Source organism: Salvelinus namaycush, chromosome 28 (genome assembly GCF_016432855.1).
Source record: "Salvelinus namaycush isolate Seneca chromosome 28, SaNama_1.0, whole genome shotgun sequence".
NCBI lineage: Eukaryota > Metazoa > Chordata > Actinopteri > Salmoniformes > Salmonidae > Salvelinus > Salvelinus namaycush.
Window position 1 is genome coordinate 40695637 of NC_052334.1, and position 25358 is coordinate 40720994.

Consider the following 25358-nt stretch of genomic DNA (forward strand, 5'->3'; position numbering starts at 1 on the left):
CATCAAAGTCTGGCATTCTCTGGATTTATGGTGCTTTCAAGCAAACGGAACTGGGGAAAAAACAAGGTCGACTCATGATGACGTCAGTGATCTTCAGGTCGTAACTCTAGAAAGAGGCCCGAGATTCCGAGTTGGATGAATGTTCAAAACTTATTTTTTTTCCGGAGTTCCAAGTTGTCTTGAACTCACTGAAGTCAGATTTCCCAGTTCCCGAGTTAAGTTGTTTTGAGCACAAATCTTGCTTCATTGACAGCATGACTAATGTTGAATATTTATAATTTTAAGCTAGGAAAAGAGACACTTAAGACAAGACTTGGTGACCATACAGCCACTCCATTGAACAGAATGCTAGTGATTCCTTTGCAATTGTCACGCCCTGACCTTAGAGATCCTTTTTATGTCTCTATTTTGGTTTGGTCAGGGCGTGAGTTGGGGTGGGTATTCTATATTCTATGTTTTGGCCGGGTATGGTTCTCAATCAGGGTCAGCTGTCTATCGTTGTCTCTGATTGGGAACCATACTTAGGTAGCCTTTTTCCCCACCTGTCTTTGTGGGAGGTTGACTTTGTTTAGGGCACTTTGCCTTTGAGCTTCATGGTTTATTTTTGTAGTGTATATTGTTTTGTTTGGCTCACCACGCTGCACCTTGGTCCTCTCCTTTCAACAGCCGTGACAGCAATGCTTGCAGTTAGCCACTGATTCCTTCCAAACCACTCAGTTGAATTTGCGATTTCCAACTTGTTGTGTAATGTTTATGGCCGATGAGCGCCGATACGTTTTATCTATAATTTCTCTTCATTATTTATAACGTAACAGTTGGAAAAAGTACTAAATTGATACTTGAGTAAAAGTAAAGATCTCTTAATAGAAAATGACTCAAGTAAAAGTAAGTTACCCAGTAAAATACGACTTGAGTAAAAGTCTAAAAGTATTTGGTATAAAAAATACTTATTTATCAAAAGTAATTGGAATTGCTAAAATGTACTTTTGTGAATTGGACAATTGTCCTGTCAAAATGTAACGAGTACTTTTGGGTGTCAGGGAAAATGGATGGAGTAAAAAGTATTAATTAATTTCTTTCGGAATGTAGTGAAGAATGTTGCCAAAAATATAAATAGTAAAGTAATGTTCAGATACCCCCCAAAAATACTTAAGTAGTACTTTAAAGTATTTTTACTGAAGTACTTTACACCACTACCCAAATGCCATCACACCATTACATTAGCGTACTTTATATACTGTTACACACGCACTTATCACATAGTAATCCATACATAAGTTAAGGCCATGCAACCTGAGTTAAAACCTGAGTGAGGTGCACATGTACAGTACATAAACAGATGCATGCGCCATATATTTATGTGGTGGACCCTTGATACGGTCACATGATATTGTTGTGGTATGTCACTAAATCACGTTACGACCACACATATCAATATTCATTTTATATATCAATATTTTGCTAAGTCTTGCTAAGTGGATGTGTCTCTACAGAAGGTGTAAACGGTACAGTCAAATGGTTACTTGCATATTAGCAATATCAGAAATAGATAGTGTCAATATAAATAAAATAATATACAGTATGTACAAGAACAATATCAATAACGATAGCAGTGATAGACGAGGTAGTTACATGCATACAACCAGGGGTAAAGTGGCTGAGCAGCAGGATAAAAAAAAATAGTAGCAGCAATGTATGGCGTGTGTGTTAGGAGAGTCATTTGAATAGAGGCACTGCAGATAGGGCTGATGACTGGTCTGTCTGAACCACGCATGAACAAGGGAATCTATATTCAGAGAGCCTGTTTCTGTCCTGCCCTTGACCTTGGTGCAGGGCATGTGATGTCCATAGCCTCTTTGTCTCAAAACTCCCTGATCTTCTCAAAAATATAAGTTTGTCTAGCTGTGTCCAGTCCTGGCGATGATTGTACAGGCAGATCATCTATGGGAGGAAGGATTTCAGCATTGCGCAGCAGCTGGAATCTGGTCCCGACTGAGTCCAAACGCTCCTTGGTGACAACAACACCAGGCTCCAGAGCATCGAAGCTGTAAAACAGGATGTAACAAAAATTAATTAGAAGACATTACAACCTTGCACAACATCAATTCACCTCCCAAGTTTATATAAGAAGAATAACCTCATGCAATGCCAGGAAAATTATATTCACGTGAAGTGCTGGTACTGCTTGATCTGTGGCAGCGGCCTGAAGTACAGAGTCAGGTGTTGTTGCCAGCCATAGCTTTTCACAACACCAGCAGTCTCAGACAAAGTGTTCACTACGCTCTTTCTGAAGCGCTGCTTGATGAGGCCGAAGCACCAGTCGGGGGCAGAAATAATGTGAGATCAATAATAGTGCCAATCATGTTGGAGGTCAATTAAACAATCAAAACGTATTGTTTATGCTTTACATAACAAGTGTTGTCATCGATTCCTTGTAGAGACGCCACACTGCTGCTTTTGTCACATAGGATGGCAGCAGCTATCCACCAAAGTGTTTGTGTCCTGGTTGGCATCCAGGAAATACTATTGCATTATCCTCTGTGTAGTTGTTGATGAAGTTAACCACACGGTGCAAGTCCTCATGCTTCAGGTGTAACCTGTGCTTGCTTGGGCCAGCTCTCTTTGATGAGAGGCATTAGACCATTCTCCTTGTATGACTGGTGGAGGAGTCAGGCGTGTTTTACTGATGCTGAAAGACAAATTCCAGGAACAAATATTTTCGCATTACTATACAATAGATGCGAAATGGCATTCTGAGATATCACTACACACAGTTCATACACGTAATGTTAGCTAGCTATTCAGCCATCAGCTGGCTAGCTAACAGCAAGCTTTAACTAGCAATACAAACCGATTGTCATAGCTAGCTAAAGTTAACCAAATAGGTTAAATGTTATCTTGCAATGAAAACAACTTTCTGACAAAATTAGAAACGTATATCTGAAACTGTAGCTAGATTCTTACCCGTATACATGGATGAACACTTCACGGCAGACTGCAACCCCTTTTATTAAATAAGACGTCCTGTGTCATTTCCGTTTTGGATGTACAGCTTGCTTGGCCCATTGTATCAAGTCCCTCTGGTTCACACTGACTGTGTGCAATGCCATAAGAATCATCAGATCGTCCTCCCTCTCTGACAACAACACTGTTGATCGTCGTTTCTTCCCCATCAAGGTTTTCAATTAAAATGTTTTTAGGGTCAGAGAGTGTCAGCATGGCATGATCGTTCTCTAGAAAGTAGTCCATCACAACTTTTTCCCACTGACCTTTGTCGATTAGCGCCTGATAAATTCAGGGCAGCAATGTTATTGAGAGCAGAAGCAACATATTTGCAGTTCTCCATGGCTAACGGTATATCTTTAGCAAAAACTGCAGTAGAAAGGATTATCTACACATAACGAGCAGCTCATTTTATAGACACAAGATGCTACATCGCAGAACAATCTGAAACTCATCTCTCGGCATGTCCAGCCCACTCATTATCTCAGCCAATCGAAGGTTCCTGACTTTTTCTTTGGCTAAACCAACTTGGCTCTTAATTTAACAACTTTATTCATATTTACAGATGACATAAACATTTGTTATTAAGCCACATTAAAGTTCACATGTTCGAGAAGACATTTCTGCCAAAAACTGCATTTTGATAAAAACATTTTATGCTCAAACGGCTCTCCTGTGAAGCCGCGACATACGCCTAGTTTCCTGAAACGGGTCACAATATATACATATAGGTAGTGGTAAAGTGACTAGGGAATGGGATAGATAATTAGCAGTTGCAGCAGCATATGTGATGAGTCGAGTTAGTGCAAACGGGTTAATGCAGCTCTTTGGTTTACTATTTAGCAGTCTTATGGCTTGGGATAAGAAACTGTTGGTTTCAGACTAGGTGCATCGGTACTGCTTGCCGTGCGGTAGCAGAGAGAATAGTCTGACTTGGGCGGCTGGAGTCTTTGACCATTTTTAGGGCCATCCTCTGACACCGCCTGGTATAGAGGTCCCGGATGGCAGGGAGCTCGGCCGCAGTGATTAACTGGGCAGTAGACACTACTCTCTGTAGCGCCTTGCAGTCAGATGTCAAGTCGTTGCCATACGAAGCAGTGATGCACTCAGTCAAGATGCTCTCAATGGTACAACTGTATAACTTTTTGAGGATCTGAGGGTTCATGCGAAATCTTTTCAGCCTCCTAAGGGGGAATAGGCGTTGTCGTGCCTTCACAACTTTGTTGGTGTGTGTGGACCATGTTAATTCCTTAGTGATGTGGACACTGAGGAACTTGAAGCTCTCGACCCACTCCACTACAGCCCTGTGGATGGGAGCGTGCTTTGGCGCTCCGTTTTCTGTAGTCCATGATCAGCTCCTTTGTTTTGCTGATGTTGAGGGAAAGGTTGTTTTCCTGGCCAGGTCACTGACCTCCTCCCTATAGTCTGTCTCATTGTTGTCGATGATCAGGCCTACCACCATTGTGTCGTCAGCAAATTTAATGATTGTGTTGGAGTCACCCGTGAGGGTCCCACGTCAGCATGGCAGATGTGTTGTTGCCTAACCTCACCACCTGGGTGCGGCCCGTCAAGAAGTCCAGGATCCAGTTGCAGAGGGAGGTGTCCAGGGTCCTGAGCTGAGTAATGAGCTTGGATGGCACTATGGTGTTGAACACTGAGCTGTAGTCAATGAACAACATTCTAACATAGGTGTTCCTCTTATCCAGGTGGGAGAGGGCAGTGTAGAGTGCAATAGAGACTGCATCATCTGTTGGGGCAGTATGCGAATTGGAGTGGGTCCAGGGTGTCTGGGATGAAGGCATTGATATGAGCCATGACCAGCCTTTCAAAGCATTTCATGGCTATAGAAGTGAATGCTACATGGGCGATAGTCATTTAGAAAGGGAAAGGAAAGGGGGATACCTAGTCAGTTGTACAATTGAATGCATTCAACTGAATTGTGTCTAATGCATTTAACCCAACCCCTCTGCCTTAATTGACATCCACGTCGTCGACGCCCGGGGAACAGTGGACAGGTTACCTTGGCGTTCTTGGGCACAGGGACTATGGTGGTCTACTTGAAACAGGCAGGTATTACAGACAGGGTAAAGGACAGAGTTGAGTTGAGCGGTCAGAAATCACGCTCAGCTAAAAACTGTTCCTCGCTTACAGGAAAAAAATGGCGCTCCAAATTCGCTCCATTCATTAAAATCAACATCTATTTTTTGTACTACCTGGACCTGCCATTTGGTTTTTAAGGATTGAAACCAAACTATTTGAATTAAAAGTATTTTAATAAACAACATGAAAAGGTTATTGTAAGAAACGCTCATCATTTGAAATAGGCTACATGTCGTATTAATTGGCATATAAACACTCTTTTTATAGGTCAGGAGCCAGAAAGGTAGCCTAAGAAGGAAAGAAAATGTATTATTTAGGCTATGTTATTAGCCTATTTCAAGGCTGTAGCCTATAAAGAAATACATTGTGAAACATTTGAGAGTGCGACACACTAGGCTGGTAGGGACATTAAGCTCTCCACAATTAAACAACATTTTGTTGTATTAAATCATTGTAGCCAATAAATTACGCATATGGGCTTTCACTTAGAATGAAATGCCTTATTAGGCTCAGTCTACAGTGCCTTTGAAATCATTTTTAGAAACACTAGTTTGGCTTCAGGAGAGCAGGCCAGCAGGGCTTGCAGAAAAAAATTATGATTTACCTTTATTTAACTAGGCATGTCAGTTAAAGAACAAATTCTTATTTACAATGAAGGCCTACCCCGGCCAAACCCGGACGACGCTGGGCCAATTGTGCGCTGCCTTATGGGACGGATGTGATACAGCCTCGATTCAAACCAATGACTGTAGTGATGCCTCTTGCACTGAGATGCAGCGCCTTGGAGCGCTGCACCACTGGGGGTGCTAAACACCTTTCAGGCCACTCTTGCCAGGCTGGGCAGGGATGCAGAGTTATTGTTTTATTTTCTATAGGTAGGCCTAAAGGTTTTTAGGCAAAATAACCCTATCAAAACGGAAAGCTCCTTGAAAGAGGTCATATGTTAGGCCTATTGGGCCAAAATCAATTATAGCCTATTGTATAGATAATATAACATTTAAGAGATCAGATTTGTTGTTTATACTGTACATACTTTGCTACAATGACACACTTAGCAAGCTACCTACCTTGTTACTTTCTATTTGCACATGCTAACAGAAAGGATGTTGACAGGCTAGTAATAGGGGTTGCAACAATTTCAGCTGATCATTTTAGAAAGAGAGGGTCCAGATTGTCTAGCCCTGCTGATTTGTAGGGGTCCAGATTTTGCAGCTCTTTCAGAACATCAGCTACATGGATTTGGGTGAAGGAGAAATGGGGGAGGCTTGGGCAAGTTGCTGTGGGGGGTGCAGGGTTGTTGACCAGGGTAGGGGTGGCCAGGTGGAAAGCATAGCCAGCCGTCGAAAAATGCTTATTGATATTCTCAATTATTGTGGATTTATCGGTGGTGACAGTGATTTCTAGCCTCAGTGCAGTGGGCAGCTGGGAGGAGGTGCTCTTATTCTCCATGGACCTTACAGTGTCCCAGAACTTTTTGGAGTTTGTGCTGCAGAATGCAAATTTCTGTTTGAAAAAGCTAGCCTTTGCTTTCCTAACTGCCTGTGTATATTGGTTCCTAGCTTCCCTGAAAAGTTGCATATCGCGGGGGCTATTCAATGCTAATGCCGTATGGGGAATGCTTATTTAAGATTGTGAGGAAAGCACTTTTAACCTCTCTTGGGTAGGGGGCAGTATTTTGACATCCAGATGAAAAGTGTGCCCAAAGTAAACTGCCTGTAACTCAGGCCCAGAAGCTAGGATATGCATATAATTATGTTAGAGCACAGTGTAGAATTTGCCAAAACAAAATCTCATATAAAGCCGGTTCTACGCACAACCTACAGCGGCATATGCGAACTGTGCTCCCAACTGTGAAGCTAGCTGTAGTGGAGCTTCAAGAAACTAGGGGGCCTGCTAGTGATAGTGGTGGAGCCAGCACCTCCACACGTGGAGATGTGTCCACTCAGTCAAGTAGGCCTACTCCATGACCCACAGCAACGCAGTCTTCTATGGACCAGTTTATGCCAAAGTCTATGTCTGTAGCAAAACAAGGCTAAATTGACATTGCTCTGGCTAAAATGATTGCCACCTCGATCGTGGAGGACAGAGGTTTTAGAAATTATAGCTATAGTCTAAATCCAAAGTACACAATTCCAAGCAGAAAAACCCTTTCAAAATCACTTATTCCACAACGGTACGAGAGCACACAGGCTTCAGTGCGGGACCTGATTGTAAGAGATGCTCTGAAGGTGATGAAGCCCACTGTGGACAAAGTTAAAGCAGCTGTGGAATACTTCCACAGGAGCACAGTAGGTGCTGAAAAACTAAAGTCTACACAATGCCAGATGGGGATGCCTGAGCTGAGGCCTGAACAAGACTGCACTACACGGTAGAATTCAACATGTTGAAGCGGTTTCCTGAGTCAAAGGATGCCATCATCTCTACCCTGGCCATTGTCAATGCACCTGTTGATGCTCTGACCCAAGAGGAATGGGAGGTGGTGGAGGAGGTGTGCAGAGTCCTGGAACCCTTTGAGCAGGTGACTGTGGAGATCAGTGGAGAAAGGTACAGTAAGCACTTATTCCTACATCATTATTTAATCCAGTATTATATATGTATATGATGAGAATGTAGTATCAGTAGACAAAACATGAACCTGAACTAATAAGTTACTGCTCTCTCTTTTCAGCTGTGTGACAGCCTCACAAATGATACTCCTGTGTATGGGTCTGCAGCGAATCACAGCCAGCCGCCAGAGAGAAACAAATGTAACCACGGGACATGTGACGGACACCCTTATGTTCATCAATGGACAGAAAGTTCCACAGAATGGAATATAATCACGTGCTATCAGAAACCGCTGCAATTGACCCCAGGTTTAAGAAGTTAGCCTTCAGTGATTCCAGAGCGATTGATGAGGCTCTTCAAAGAATATCCTCAGCAGCAGGGAGGGACGGCCCCTCCTCCAAAGATCTGCAGATCTTATGAGTTGGTGGAAGAACAAGGCCTCTGTCTACCCACGGCTTACTAAAGTCATGACAGGGAGACTCTGCACAGCGGCCACATCCGTTCCCTCTGAGAGGGTCTTCTCGAAAACGGGACAAATAATTACTGAGAGAAGAAACCGCATCAGCCCCTCGAAAGTGAGGCAGCTTGCATTTTTGAATGCAAATCTCTCATAAAAGCAAAATATGGTCAGCATTGATGTGTGCTGCTGGTTATAACATGGCAATAAAGAAGAGAGAGAAACGAGGGACCAGTTTAATGTTTTAAGTGGGATGCTGCAGTTTTGCACATTGTTATTTATTTTTCTTTGATATGGTGCAATATTCTATTATGCTGTTCAGATTGTATTCATTTTGAATGGTTAGATTTATATGCACTTTGTTTATATACATTAAAAAGTTATACTTTAAATGCAAATGTTTAATAGCATTCTTTTTCATAACAAACCAATGCATTTTTAAATACATTGTGGTTAAGGTAGAGTATGATTTAATTTAATAATTTCATTAGAATTGTTTTAACACCAATCATAGTCAAAATATCACAAACTGTATGACTTGAAAAATTACAAAACATATATTTTTTAATGAGCCGTTTGGGAGCCAAAAGAGCCAGCTACTTTTTGGTGAGCTGAGCCGAACGAGCCGGCTCACTGAAAGAGCCGGAATGCACATCACTAATATCAACACCACCTACGTATCAGTTAAATTGGTACAGCACTCTCACAAACGGGTGGCAGAAATGTAGCCCCTTTATAAGGCATGCCTCCATGAATGTTAATGAGCCAGAAACAACAATACCATGTAACCACTAGTGGTCAAAAGGTTTTTGGTGTGCCAAACATACTATATGATACTATATTCTGTGGGGTGGAATTACAGAACCATTTCAAATACAGCAATTCTTTGCACCATAATTTACAGTATGCTGAAGTATAATGCCTCACAGTAATTTACTGTGTGCTGGACTATAATGCTTTACAGTATTTTATTGTTGATAAATGTGCACATTGACTGTGTGAATCAGTTTTCCATTACTGTAATATTTTGTAAATCATAAATGCTATACACACCTTGTTTGGTTGGATCACTTGTTTGAAAAGGTTGCCAGCATCCCACAACACTGTGCGGTTACAGTAATGTACTGTTAAACCAAAGTCAATTTGAAATTTAAGGAATCATTTAATGTTTACACCTAAAATCCCCGACTGCATTGCCATTTATGGCAATTTACTCTAAATACTTTATATGGAACTTTACTGTAAAAACAAGATTATTTTACAGTGTATAGTGTCCACACTTAAGATTCATGCAAATCTTGCATTGAATTCTGTCATGCTTATCTAAAGTTAGGGTTTGGCCAGCCATGTCCAACTCAGACAATGGATCAATCTGTGTCAACTCTGCATATTCGAAGGGATGATTGTGAATGCCAGAGTTCTAGTGAGGATCTTGGGTAACTAACAGCCAGAGAATTGAGGCGCTACCATCATAACACTTGGCCCTTTTTTTTTCAGGATCCTATTCTCAATAGGATTTTGATAGGATCCTGGTCTGAACAGATTTTTACAGGATCTAAACAGGATTAGCTACAGTCTGGGATTTGGGATACTCTTCATTTAGAAGACTTTCTTATTGAAACCTTATGAACATTAAACTTAGTCAATCTGGCACATTGTCTCCCAATCAATATGTAATGTATATGAACAATTTAAAACGTATTTGCTTTTATCAATTTCTTTATTTTCTTGACACTAAAACACATCGACAGTTCAACACAACATTTGGCAAAATACAATGATTTGGCAAAAACCTTGTAATCTCTTCCAGTAAACTGGCAAAAAATGAGCATTGTTCAATTAGGATTCAGCAAAACATGAAGAATGCACTTCATGCAGAGACAATGTCCATGACACTGACTTGAATAGGAAACACATCCTAAGCTGCTCTCCTAATACACCCACTCACAGACTTGAAAAGGGACAACAGAATTTGTGCAAAGAAAAAAAGAGATCAGAGAACAAACCTTTTGAGACAGATCCCCACCACATTGAACCTCAGTTTAATTTCTGTACAGCAAAACAGTTTCAGAATCATATTCTGGGACAGTTCATGAACTCACGACGGCTCCATTTGAGACAGCCACCAGCACAATGAGTGACACATCAATAAAAGTTCTATATCTCTGCTGAATTTCAAAAAGATGGTTGAAATTAGGTAATGTCACAACGGGATTAGCGTCTAAGCCAAAAAACTGTCTGCATTCTCCTTTGTGTAATTGTCTCACTGGTGGAAAAATGTCCTTCCCACAACAGTATTACCACTGTCTTCAACACTGGCTCTCCGGTTTGAGTGTCTCTTTTCCCCCCATCGTTCATGAGCTGCTTTGAAGCACCAACATTATTTAAAGCTAAATACACTTGAAAGTTAGCGACTGAAATATTACAAATTTCAAAATATACACTACATTATTCTAAAGTGTTTAGAATGCCTTTTGACGGACGGTCTTGATTGACTGTATTTAATTGCATCATTTGAAAATATGATTGGTTGATACAACTATGACATAGCCAGGAGATCGAAGCAAGGCAATGCCAGTGGCTGAGCTGAAGAATACAATCTTTTTATTAGCTATAATCTGTGGCTGTAAAAATGTAGTGGTCTGCTGACACTAATGGACTATGTGCTGTCATTTCATTTTACTCGCAAGTTATTTATTAATACCTACCTCTGCAAGTTGGGCTCCCGAGTGGCGCAGCTGTCTAAGGCACTGCATCTCAGTGCAATGAGGTATCACTACAGTCCCTGGTTTGAATCCATGCTGAATCACATCTGGCCGTGATTGGGAGGTGCACAATTGGGCCAGCGTTGGCCGGGTTTGGCCGGGGTAGGCTGTCATTGTAAATAACAATTTGTTCTTAACTGACTTGCCTTGTCAAATAAAAAAAGTTAATCTATTAGCCAGTAGTTATTGGCTTACTCCCTGGGCATTATTAGCTACTGAGAATTTGTGTTAGCAATTTGCTTTCCAAACTTAAATAGCTATTAATGAACTAGCTAACTTAGTTGGAGTATAGGTCAACTCTGGGCTCCCGAGTGGTGCAGCGGTCTATGGCACTGCATCTCAGTGCTAGAGGTGTCACTACCGACCCTGTTTCAATTCCAGGGTGTATTACAACCGACCGTGATTTAGAATCCCATAGGGCGGAGCACAATTGGCCCAGCGTCGTCCGGGTTAGGGTTTGGCTGGGGTAGGCTGTCATTGTAAATAAGAATTTGTTCTTAACTGACTTATAAAAAAATGGCCCAACCAAGGGTAGCCTACATATTACTGTCAGCTGCCCACAATATCAGCTAGATTGATCGACTTTGCTGTGCTCTGTGCAGCTCACCCCTGACTTGCGGAACACTATAATACACCGCTGGCGCAGCTCTGCTTCAGCCTTTGGAACTAGGCTATGTCACAGCAGTATAAACAAATCACAGACTGGAACATTGGAATAAAAAGCCATTTGTTGAACGGCCTTCTTAAATCTTTCTACACGTTTTAATTAATGGTAGAGCTGTGGGGTGTTTTTTTAAATGAACGTTACAGAATTCCGCTTGTCTACATACAGGCTAAATCTGTGTCAGTGGACTAGTTTGTTTTAAGGATGGAACACACCATTACGAATGTTGGCCGTGCACAGTACTGTAGATCATCTTCAGGGAGTCAACAAAAGGTGACGTATTCGACATGTAGAGGCTATGATTGTTTTTTTTTCTACATAGTCTATAAGAAAAATACATATTTACCCTCTTAATACAAATGATCCAAATACAAATGGTACAAATAACAAAATGAAAGCAGCCTGAAAGTTGTTTACACCGTTTGCTCTAAGATTCAATGCTAACCCTTTAGGTGACAATAACTTTGAAGGTTGCATGTAATAACTTGATTTAATGCGTATCGTGGAAGATGGCGCGATTGATAATTAAAGGCAATGTTCCTGTGCTTGCGGAGACTGCATTCATGGTAAACGCTGCATATGTCGGCTCAAACGGAAATTACCTTTACATTTGAATTGCGCTATACTGCGGATCTTCTGCAAAACGGATTGAATCCAGCCCTAACTTGGCTTGAAACTACCACCTGTAGCATTGCATTGGTAATGTAGCTTTTTGGTAGCGCAGCTAGCTAAAGGTGTTTCGAGAGGGTCGCCGTGTGTCGCGAGGCAGAGGTCATTTTCTCGGTGTGAGCTGAAGGAAGTGGCACAGCTAAGCAAGCACAGTGACATCCATTACTCCTACATAAAGCATTCATAACAGCATACGAAACATTCATAACACATCCATTAAGGTGTAAGTAACATTTATAAAGACCTTCATAGTGCATTCGTAAAGCATCAACAGAAAGAACTCAGATGGGAAAACATTGGAAATGGTGGTAGTTCGGAACACTGAAATGTCCTTAACTTTCAAATTCAACTTCTCAAACCTTTTATTACTTTTATTGATTGCATTTTTACATGTGTATGCAAAACATATAGCCAGATACTGTAAATATCTGGTGTATTTTTAGAGCATGTAAGCAACAGAAGTTATATTTCCCATTCGGTTGACCGGTCAGTCTAACTCTGAGGTTCATATATTTGAGGATCATTAGTGACATTAGTCCACAGTTAATCGTTGTTCTTGCCAAACAGAAACATTTTCTTATTTCATGTTTTGGTTGATCACTATCATTTACATTACAAAATAATATATGGTAAGTAAACCTTGTGTTTTTTACATTTGGAAAGCAAAAGGAAATGGCTAAATTGCTTTTAACAATTGCCGGTGACTGTGTTCTGTTTTTGGTAAAAACATCAGAGGTAGGATATTATTTCAGACCATTTCAAGAATATGCTTTGTGCTGGCTATGGATATTTGGAAATTAAATTCAAAGTAAGCAAAGTATAACAATGGCAACATTCATGATTACTTTGTAGTGATATATAATAATGCTCTAGAGGTTTTGGAAATAGTAACAAGTAAACAGTATTTCAGTGAACCAATAAAGTAAAATAAGGGAAGAAAAATGTTTGTTCTGCCAAAAATGTATTTGTTCACGCGACTTTTATTTTCACATTTATCCTGTCATGTGACATACTATTCAATAATGACTATATGAATGCACTTTGAAGGTCATTAGGGTACCGATTTCATGAACATTTTATGAATCGTTTATGTATGCTGAATGGTTTGTGTATTCAACCTTCAACGAAAGTGGTACACTGTATTTGAACTATACATCATACCAGCATCATAATATAGTCAAACACGACATAATGACAGGTATTATGATATACACTATCGTTCAGAAGTTTGGGGTCACTTCAAAATGTCCTTGTTTTTGAAAGAATACACTGCACTCCTCAATACACTGTATTTCTGATCAATTTGATGTTATTTTAAATGAACTTTTTTTTTTTTTTTTTTCAAAAACAAGGAAATTTCGACGTGACCCCAAACTTTTGAACGGTAGTGTACATAATGTACATACTACCTCAGATCATTATGTGGTGTTTAAGTTCAAGGTTGGAGGTATCTTTGGTAAAAAATAACAAATCTAAGCAAGTTAATAGCATTTTCAATCTTTCACAATGAAACCACAGATGTGTGGGCAGATACAAGCTTGAATAGTTATCCTATTTTTCATGCACTGAACTCATATGGTGAAATTTGCTTAAAGGTTAAAGATATACAAGTGAATATTTAAGACAATGTGGCTAGATGGCAATAGACAAGCCCACACAGATAAGCATATGATGCATTATTCATGTCAAATGTGTGCTCTCATCATTGTACCACAATAGGATGTAAATATTTGAGAGCAAAAACATTCCAAATGAAATTGGATAATGTTCGCATTGTAAGTAAAATATTCATGGAGCATATGATAGAACTGCAATGCATTTAATGTGATAATGCTCACTAAGAAACCACTATTAACATAATAGTTCTCTATTTTTTATGTATCTTCCTTTCCTTCTTTCTGCACTGTATTACTGTACATACATGATCAAAGATGAGTGTCAGTGTGTTTTGCGGTGCAAATGCAACCTTCAAACAATACACAAATTTACATTTGACAGTAAATGACACAATTGAATTACTTTCATATGTGTTCAATAAACACTGCATAGATGACTGTATCACTAATACATATGAAGGTCTATCATAAAATGCCTCAATTCAATAAATAGTACATATTTTAATTGACAACTATTTCTTCAATTTCAAAAATGTATTGTATACTGCCATATGAAAATGTCATGCCAGCCCGATTCCCATATAGCAAAACAGTTACAGTACATCATAAAAAACAAATAGCAGCATATGTGGTCACATTCAGAGATTAAACACACCTATATACACAAAAGTATGTGGACAGCCCTTCAAATGAATGGATTCTGCTATTTCAGCCATATCCGTTGCTGACAGGTGTATAAAATCGAGTACACAGCCATGTAATCCCCATGTACAAACATTGACAGTAGAATGTCCTTACTGAAGAGCTCAGTGACTTTCAACGTTGCACTGTCATTGGATGCCACCTTTCCAACAAATCAGTTCGTCGAGTTTCTGCCCTGCTAGAGCTGCACCAGTCAACTTTAAGTGCTGCATTTAGTGTTTATTAGGGATGTGGAAACGTCTAGGAGCAACAACGGCTCAGCGGCGAAGTGGTAAGCCACACAAACTCACAGAACGGGACCGCCGAGTGCTGAAGCGCGTAGCGGGTAAAAATCGTCTGTCCTCGGTTGCAGCAGTCACTACCAAGTTCCAAACTGCCTCTGGAAGCAACGTCAGTTTAAGAACTGTTCGTCGGGAGCTTCATGAAATGGCCGAGCAGTCGCACACAAGCCTAAGATCACCATGCGCAATGCCAAGCGTCAGCTGGAGAGGTGTAAATATTACCGCCATTGGACTCTAGAGCAGTGGAAACACGTTCTCTGGAGTGATGAATCACGCTTCATCATCTGGCAGTCCGATGGACGAATCTGGGTTTGGCGGTTGCCAGGAGAAACGCTACCTGCCCGAATGCGTAGCGCCAACTGTAAAGTTCGGTGGAGGAGGAATAATGGTCTGAGGCTGTTCATGGTTCGGGCCCCTTAGTTCCAGTGAAGGGAAATCTTAAGCTACAGCATACAATGACATTCTAGATGATTCTGTGTTTCCAACTTTGTAGCAAAAGTTTGGAGAAGGCCCTTTCCTGTTTCAGCATGACAATGCCCCTGTGCACTGAGGTCCATACAGAAATGGTTTGTCCGAAATCGTTGTGGAAGAACTTGACTGGCCTGCACAGAGCTCTGACCTCAACCCCATCGAACACCTTTGGGATGAATTGGAATGCCGACTGCGAGCCAGGCCTAATCGCCCAACATCAGTGCCCGACCTCACTAATGCTCTTGTGGCTGAATGGAAGCAAGTCCCTGCAGCAATGTTCCAACATCTAGTGGAAAGCCTTCCCAGAAGAGTAGAGGCTGTTATAGCAGCAAAAGGGGGGACCAACTCCATATTAATGCCCATGATTCTGGAATGAGATGTTCGACGAGCAGGTGTCCACATACTTTTGGTCATGTATAAAAGTGAGATTTTATGAAACAAATATTAAATGCATTGCAAATTACAACATAAATCATGATTGAATTGAAATGCAATAGACACATTAAGACTGAGCAAATCTGTCTGGTAACAAAATAAAAAAGAGAATGGCTCATTTGGGCCCCTATAACCAGTGAGAAAAACATGTTGGAACATTGTCAATGTCAAATACATCATGACTGAATATATTTTAAAGCAATGCCTCCAACTGCAAAACAACAATTTCATGGCCCTTCAAGGCGTTCCACCCCAAAACCATTTATCAAGGTTATTGAATGCCTTGTACTCCTTGTGCCTTCTGAGATGATCACAAGCGAGGCACGTGTGTTCGGCCCAGAAGTATGCCTTTTTCACTTTAAAGTGCCGTCGCCACTCAAAGTATCTGAGATACATTTCCTCATTCCTGTCCAAGAGCAGGAGATAATCAGCCAGCTCTTTGGGTGAGGTGAAGTCATCCACATGGATAAAGGCTTCCCCCTGGACAAAGTTCTCGTAGTTCTGTCTTGGTGGACCTAAAACCACAGGCACCGTCCCTACAGAGAGTGGGTTATACAGTTTCTCTGTGATGTAGTCTTTGTGAATTGAGTTCTCAAACGCCAAGTAGAATTTACAACTGGCGATGGTAGGAAAGTATTCTTGATCTGCAATGTACTCTCCAAAGGCTTGTCCATAAGCGTGAACCTCAATATGTTTATAGAGCTCGTTGTAGTACTTCACTCGCACGTGATCCTGGTTCCAGTTGCTGACAATCCAGCAGATCAACTTGCTTTTGCTCGGTGGCACGAAATCCTCATCCCCTTGGGCCGTCACAATCGACCCATAAGGCACTTCGATATCAGCATCCTGGCGATAGTTCAGAGTTAAATTGAACAGGTTTTCGATACCGGGCAGCTGAGAGGAGTGGGATGGTGACTCTAGGTTCATCCATATCCACTTTTGGAAGGAGGGACGCTGAAGGGGGGGCAGGTTGGAGAGATCAGTACAGATATCCCTGTGATGTATGATGACCCCATCTGACTTATTATATAGGTTCCGATCTGCTGTGATGAAACAGCCCTCAATGTTGAACAGAGAGCTGCAGACACCAATGTCATAGGTCTGTCCAAAGGGCCAGAGCCAGACGAGTACAGTGGTCAGGTTTTTGTCACCCTTGGTAGAGAAGAGATTTTTAACTTGGATAGTGGATGCTGTTGACTCTACAGGACCTGATAGCCAGCTAGTTGACGGTTTGAAGTACATCAAAAACAGAGTCACAAAACAGCCCAGGAGAAAGGTGCCAAGTAGAAATGGTCGTAGAATTCTGTGGAAAGATGCAGATGGCATACTCTGTCCTATAAAGATACGTAAAAAAAGAAAAGACATTAAACTCAAATCAGTAAATTCCGTATCATTTAATCAAAGTTACTCTTACCAGTGACTAAAAGGGAAGACTTTGCGAAATCGGCTACAATTTTGCCTAGAGGCCCGATAACACATTTTCAAGATTGTTTGTAAACGGTATATCTCGTGGCATCCTTGCCTCGTACAGTATGAGAGGGCCAACCACATTAAGATAATGGCTTTTATGTTATTTTGTCACGTCCAATTAATCGTTTGGCAAACATTTTTTGTCATGGCTCGTGCAGAGTGAGGCAATTTGTGAACAGGCACACTAGATTAGCTCGCCCGGTTTACAGAGTAGGTGGAGTTTGCAACTAGGGACCAATAGAATAGTTCCAAATGTGAAACTCCGCTGGCCAGGGTAGGTCAAATGTGCCTTTCGACAACCAGCAATAACCATTGGATATAAACAAACTATGGTACGAAAGGTACAGGGCAAATTGCTGAAAGTGCACTTGCATCATGCTGTGTAGTTTGGCTTGAATAAAGACCGCAAGACGTGGAAGCTTTAACGTACAGTGTGAGATGCTTGGGCTCGTTTGCGTTTGGTAAAAATGTATTGCCTCTCGCTGGCCTACATTGCAATCCTATAATTATAATCCAGATTTTCTATCTGTAGATGCTCATACTATCAACAAACTATCTGTTGATAAGTAAGTGCTTGCTAAGGTTATGGTTAAAATAAGGTTTAGATTAAGGGTTAGTAGATAGTTAGTTGACATGTTAATGATAGTCTGTAAAGCATCTACAGATGGACTATCCAAATAAAGTTTTACCTATAATTCTTCAATCAAAAAGGGAATGTAACATTGAATATGCATTATATCATTTAACTATGAGTTACAAAATAACAAAAGAACTATTCCACACCTGGTAGATCTGACTGTGTGCTGAAATCCAGGCAAGGAAAGAAGTCATGCAATCCTGAAGGTGCAGGTTCTACATTGCTCTTCTCGGTGAAGTAGCGTTTGAATGAAGTGTTGCTGCACACAGATGGAATAAGGTCCTTAGTCGTCTAGTGAATTTGGTCTGATTTTGAGTTCCCAGGTCATCTCATTGATGTCTCCTTAGGAAAGAGAGAATAAGTAAGGTTACAATAGTTACAATCTTCAGTTCAAACAATACCCCGCTACTGTTTTTGGGATAGAGCTGGAGAAATTCATAGACGGAGCTATGGATGTGAGGACTGACCATGAGCTCATAATTATAGTTTTAATCATGTTTTGAGGCTATACAGTGTTTATTTACGATTACAGCGTTTACAAACAATGGAGTAAAACAAGCTTGTATTTGTAGCAATCGCAGATTGCTCCTTTAACCCCCTAGAGTCGATTTGACGTACCGGTAAGAAAAAAAACAAAAATCACCATAAAAATCCGTCAATTTAAGCTAGAGATATGTTTTTAAAGTATTTTTTTGTGTTTCTTTCGGCTATAGTAGTAAAAAGCCAAATTCAATAATTGATCCACATTTTTTTATCCCAAATCCCCCCAAATCTAAATCAAATAGCTAAATGATCCATAGTATGACCACCTTAAAACAATTTTATGTCAGTTGAGACCCCCCCCCCCACGGCTTAGAATTGTAAAAATGTATTGACAATTAAGGCTATAGACTTGCACAACTGAAATAACTTTGTTATATTACTTTACATGTGTGACTGGCCTGATACTGAACTTGATTAATATCAGTGATGCAAGACAGTGTTAGCCTATTTAGTTAAAGCCTAGGTATAAGTTCCGGGAGCTAGCACAATTCTTCAGGTCTCAAGCAAGGATACTCATCACACATGCATACTGGTAGTTCAATTAAGCACCTACTCCTCCAATTCACATAATACTGTATTTTTCGGAGTGTCAATATCTTAAGACATCAATCACACATCAATCACACGCATATGAGAATGATGTTATCTTAAGGCTAAGAGGAAAGTGGACACATGGTGGCCCATATTTTTATTTTATTTAATCTTTATTTAACTAGGCAAGTAATTTAAGAACAAATTCTTATTTACAATGACGGCCAAACCCGGATGATGCTGGACCAATTGTGTCCCGCCCAATTGGACACCCAATCAAAGCCGGCTGTGATGCAGCCTGGATTCGAACCAGGGACTACAGTGACATCTCAGGGGAGGTTTAAAATGTCAGTGGACACTTGGTCCACGCGTGCTCTGAGCACACGTCCTTGTAATCTGTCTGGCCCCGCAACAATACATCTGCCATGCTGATCCTCAACACGGGGGCCCCTCAGGGGTGTGTGCCTAGTCCCCTCCAGTACTCCCTATTCACCCACGACTGCGTGCCCAAGTACGACTCCAACACCATCATTAAGTTTTCTGACGACACAACAGTGGTTGGTCTGATGACCGACAACGATTAGACAGCCTATAGGGAGGAGGTCAGAGACCTGGCAGTGTGGTGCCAGAACAACAACCTCTCCCTCAATGTGAGCCAGGAAAAGGAGGGCCGAACACGCTCCCATTCACATCGACGGGGCTGTATTGGAGCGGGTCGAGAGTTTCAAGTTCCTTGGTGTCCACATTACCAACAAACTATCATGTTCCAAACACACCAAGACAGTCGTGAAGAGGGCACGACAACACCTTTTCCCCCTCAGGAGACTAAAAAGATTTGGCATGGGTGTCTAGATCCTCAAAAAGTTATACAGCTGCACCATCGAGAGCATCCTGACCGGTTGCATCACCACCTGGTATGAAAACTGCTCGGCATCCGACTGTAAGGCACTACAGAGGGTAATGCGTATGGCCCAGTACATCACTGGGGCCAAGCTTCCTGCCATCCAGGAACTATATACTAGGCGTGTCAGAGGAAGGCCCCAAAAGTTGTCAAAGACTCCAGTCACCCAAGTCATAGACTGTTCTCTCTGCTACCGCAAGGCAAGCAGTACCGGAGCGCCATGTCTAGGTCCAAAAGGCCTAGGTCCAAAAAACAGCGGGGGTGGCCATTTCATTATCTATGCATAGTCACTTTACCCATACCTACATGTACAAATTACTTTGGCTAACCTTTACCCCCACACATTGACTCGGTACCAGTACACCCTGTATATAGACTCAGAATTGTTATTTTATTGTGTTACTACTTTATTTTATTTAGTAAATATTTTCTAAATTATTTAACTGCATTGTTGGTTAAGGGCTTGTAAGTAAGCATTTCAGTGTAAGTCTACCTGTTGTATTCAGCGCATGTGACACTTACAATTTGATTTGGTACAATGATTATCTACACTCAGTGCTTGTTTTGTCACAAACTGGTAATTAGGTGAACTATTAAAATTTTTGCAACCACGAAATGACGTAGTGATTTCTTCATTTTGCACCTTTAATAACAAACTTGTATGTCATCTGTAAAGATAAATCAAATGTGAAATCACGAAGATGTTTAGCCACGGAGAAAATTCTGAATCTTGCCTGGCCACGACTGGTTGAGATAATGAGGGGGCTGGGACATTGACGAGAAAAGGGGCCCAGTCTGTCACTCAAGGCTTCTCTGTCAAATGGCACACCCTGCTCTCTGCGGATATAGAACTCACCAGTTTATAGTCCTGAAACCCAGAAATTAGTTACCTCTGGTTCGTTCAGCCATCTCTATGGGGAAAGAATAGTGTTTTGTAATTAACAGTAAAAATAAGGTCTGAGGTTAACACAGGCTTAGTAGATATTATACATTTTGTTCTATGAGATAATAGCAGTCAGTTAAAATGACCTTTGAATTATGAAGCCTTTATGTGCTTTTTACAAAAGAGACACCATTTCTATTTCTCTCTATTTGAAAGATCCATAGCTTGATCAAAGACAAAAATGCCTTGATCATTGGACTTACTCATATTTTCATAACGGACAACATGCAAAATGTAGGTATCAACACAGCTCTCTCTTCAGTGGCAAAGGCAGTCTGGTTGAAGCCCAGTGGGAAGGATTATTTTGAAAGTGTTTCAGTCTGCCGTGAATCATAAACCCTAACGGTACACAGGTAACGTTAAGAGTCTACAGTGAAAATGGCAAGCTAGCTACATGTGCATACGTTATTGGCTCAACTGTATCAAAAAGTAGTTTTCATTGCTACGTAGCTAGCGAGACAGTTAAATACAGGTATAGTCAGCTAACATTAGCTAGGTGAGCTGGCCAGTTGATTGTTGATGTATTCTTTGTCATGTTTAACTTACTAGCTACCGAAAATAGCCACTGTGGTGTGAATGGTAATTGATTAGCAAGTTAATCAAATCCCATGTTAAGTGATAGGGACACATGTTACCTAAATTGACTAGCTAGCTAGCCACGATTCTGAGGTCGTTTTTTGCATGCTCAACTAGCTGGTTAGCTAGATGAATACCATGTGCATCTGGCCAGCTGGTAATTATGAAGATAAATGCTTGCTAAATCTAGCTAGTTAGCATTGCCATTGTTTAGCTGGAATCAGTTTGCGTGTAAACAGGGCATTTTAGTACAGATGTAGCAGTCTACAGGCAATAACAAGCCATAAGAGATGAATTAATACATGTTTTAATCAACTTTCTGAATGTGTCTTTCAGCATAAGAACCTGCTCTCCTCCACCAGTACAAGGAGATGAATGAGGGTGAAAAAGCAACACTTCAGGTATTTTGTCTTTTTACTTTGAGCTCATTGCTTGAACTTTGGGGTCAATTAATGTTTTCGCTGGTATGCAAGGTTTTAATGTCTTGTCTGCTTTCTTCCATTACAGCTTCAATTGTCTGGAGTCTGGTGTTGTTTTGGCCAAAGAGCTTTCACTCAGAAGGAACCAGTTTCAGCTGCTATGCAGAGATGTGCAAGAATACCCCCCGGAATAGATACAACCGGAGAAACATATTTTTTGAGAAGATCAGGACATTTGCAATGAAAAGGCAATGGACAGCTCCAAATTCCTTTGTTCACATCATGACCTGAACCAAAGATTCTCATGATATAGCCCCAAGTCTAGATAGTGTTTTTACCTGAAATATTTTTAGTTTTTTAAGCACTACCTCACTGCTTTAGCACATGGTCACGTGTTCACGTGAATTCTTTAAGCGATGGGTGGATCTAGAGCTTATGAGGGTGTGAACGATGTTACAATATATGACCAAAGGTTCGATGAGGTGTCCACATACATCTCATTACAGAATCAAGGGCATTAATATGGAGTTGATCCCCCCCCCCTTTGCTGCTATAACAGCCTCCACTCTTCTGGGAAGGCTTTCCACTAGATTATGGAACATTTCTGCAGGGACTTGCTTCCAATAAGCCACGAGTATTAGTGAGATCGGGCACTGATGTTGGGCAATTAGGACTGGCTCGCAGTTGGTTTTTCAATTCATCCCAAAGGTGTTCGATGGAGTAGAGGTCAGGGCTCTGTGCAGGCCAGTCAAGTTCTTCCGCACCGATCTCGACAAACCATTTCTGTCATGCTGAAACAGAAAAGGGCCTTTCCCAAACTGTTGCCACTAGGTTTGATGCACAGAATCGTCTAGCATGTATACTAGAAAGTGTGTGCCCTCAGGCCTGGAGGGAAGCAAAAGTTATTCCACTACCTAAGAATAGTAAAGCCCCCTTAACTGGCTCAAATAGCTGACCAATCAGCCTATTACCAACCCTTGGTAAACTTTTGGGAAAAATTGTGTTTGATCGTATACAACGCTATTTCAAACCAATCCCATGGTATTTTCAAATGAGGGGTTAGCTACTGATCATAGCATGCTTGAATTAGAGGCTCCATCTGACATGAAAGCTGCGGTCTTGGATTTGTTCATGTAAATGCCAGAAATCTGATTTCAAAGATGGATTTTATCGAAACTGTCTTCTCAATCCACCGTGGACATTCTGGTAATTTCTGAAACGTAGTTGAATAATTCTGTGCTGGACTCTGTCTCTGTCTGGTTATAATGTTTACAGATCAGAAAGAATTGGCAGAAGTGGGGTGCTGCCATATTTACAAAGGACAAATGTTTCTCTCTCTTGCTATCTCTGTCCCTAAAATGTGGTATTGTCTCGTTCTTAATTTGGGCCTTGGTCATAATAACCAGCTGACACGGGAGTGTATTGCTCTACCTCGGCTCCGTCATGCTCTGAACAATTTATCGGAATCACTATCCAAGTATGCTAGATCTGAGCTATTAATTGTGGTCAATTTAAATATTGATTGGAGGACACCAGTGTCAGATACATTGAAAGATATTTGCTCTGCTAAACCTGTTTCAGCTGATAACTGAGCCTACACGGCCGAATCCTAAAGATTCTTCTAAATCCATCTTGATTGATCGTATTTTCACAAATACTCCAGATAAATATGTTGCTAGTGGGGTTTTCCCACTGGAGTTTAGTGACCATTGCCCAGTTGTCTGTGTCAGATTTGAGAAGCATAAATCTAAGCCTCATGTCATCACTAAGTGGAACTTTAAAAACTTTTTAGTTAACAAGCGTTTTTATATTATCTTTATTTTAGTGACATTGATTGTATCTCAGCTATCCCTGAACCTGATTTATCTAAGATATTTTTGTAAATGTCTTCAACACTATTGTAGATAATCACGCCCCTCAACTCAGATAGCTAAAGGTAGATCGAATGCCTGGTTGGTTCACTCCTGAATTATCTGAAGTCATTCGTACGAGAAATGTTGCCTGGGTCAAGGCTAGGCACACAGGCTTAGGCCCAGATATAGACAACTGAGGAAACAATGTATAAGACTAATCATAAAGGCTAAATCTGATTTATGTAATCACTATTTCGGATTGCAAGGGGAATCCGGCTATATTCCTGAAAACTTTCAAATCTCTGAAGGGTTGTAAATTCCTCCTCTCCGCCCCAAGAAATTAATTCAGAATCTGGCCCCATTATGGACAAAAATGCCATCATTGAAGCATACATTTCAGTGGGCTAACACTCTTGAAGAGTGGGCTAAATGCTGATTCGGGAATTTTGAAGATTGACTCTGAAAATTATAGTAAAGTTTTTGCATTTCGGCGATACACAGAAAAACAAGTCCTTGATGCCTTACTTGCTGTAGATACCAATAAATCCCCAGGAACAATTGGATATGCTCAAGTGTGCTGCCCCTCTCGTTGCTGGTGAATTTGTTTATTATTAATTATTAATCTATATGCGGGTGATACTATTGTGTACACAATTGCCCCAACTGCTGACCTGGCTGTGACGAGGCAACAGTTTTACTGCATCTGCGGTGAATGGTGACAGAGCTAGAGGGGTGTTAGTCAGGCCATGAGACATCCCGAAAATCGGTCTGCTCACAGAATCGTCTATAGCATCTGAACGGTTTGGCCTACTAGTATGACCCATCTATGGAAAGATGACTCTCAAGAACATGCACATGTCGGTTGTTTTGCTCTAGGACGCCCACAGGCATCTTTACAGCCGATCTGTCAACTTCTGTCCGTAGCATCCGAACAGCTTGGGCTACACACTAATATGACCCCTCTGTGGAAAGGTTAGACTCTCATGAACACATACATGCTTTGCTCTAGGACATTCACAGGCCTCACAAGACTTGTCTGAATTTCTCCTAATACGAGTTGTAGAAAATGAGTGGAAGTATATATGGAGACTGTTAAGTGCCAAAAATAAGGGGTGAAATACTTATATCTCTCAGATATAGGACAGACACTTCAGAACAAACTTCCTTTAGATATGTTTTTGGGACTATTTGTTTTTCCATGTAGTGAATTTGTTATTCAATGCGTTTGTGTGGACTAATAGCAGTATGGCCCAAAAAATATTTTTTCTGAAAATATATTATTTTCTTCGATACTTCAAGGTGTCATAAAATAATTCAAAATGAAATAGCTAAATGATCCTTGGTATTACCTTCTCAAAACAATTCCATATAATTTAGCTTAGTAGAATGTGTTTGTTTTAATTGACTGTATTTTGTAAGTTAATGTGTATATTGTCTATGTATACCTATACTGTATGTGCTTGATTTTGTAAAATAGAGTAATCTCAATATGACTTCTCTGAAGGTCATTAATAAATAACTCAAAGTGCAGAATAATGCCTTGCTGGAGAGAGGGTGGGCCACCTCAGCTCATGTAACCCAAAATTGCAAGCTCTGATATTGCTTAAGTTTGGAATACAAGTAGTCAGTTGTCTGCCCTACATACACAAACAAACAACATTAGGATATCTTCATGCATGTTGGAAATATAGACCTGTAAACACACCGATGCAATAGTCGGAAATAACTTTTAATATTTATGATGAATGTAAACTTCACTTTTTGGTAACTGTTCA

General features: G+C 40.7%; 1 protein-coding gene across 1 annotated transcript; it reads right to left on the minus strand.

Moving 5' to 3' along the window:
- Positions 1-15947: 15947 nt before the first annotated feature.
- Positions 15948-17036, minus strand: LOC120023361 (4-galactosyl-N-acetylglucosaminide 3-alpha-L-fucosyltransferase 9-like). Its single transcript, XM_038967370.1, has one exon. The coding sequence runs from the start codon at positions 17034-17036 to the stop codon at positions 15948-15950; it is 1089 nt and encodes a 362-aa protein (XP_038823298.1).
- Positions 17037-25358: the final 8322 nt, after the last annotated feature.

Coding starts and splice junctions, on each gene's coding strand:
- LOC120023361 (XM_038967370.1), bottom strand. CDS start 17,036: ATGCCATCTGCATCTTTCCACAGAATTCTACGACCATTTCTACTTGGC.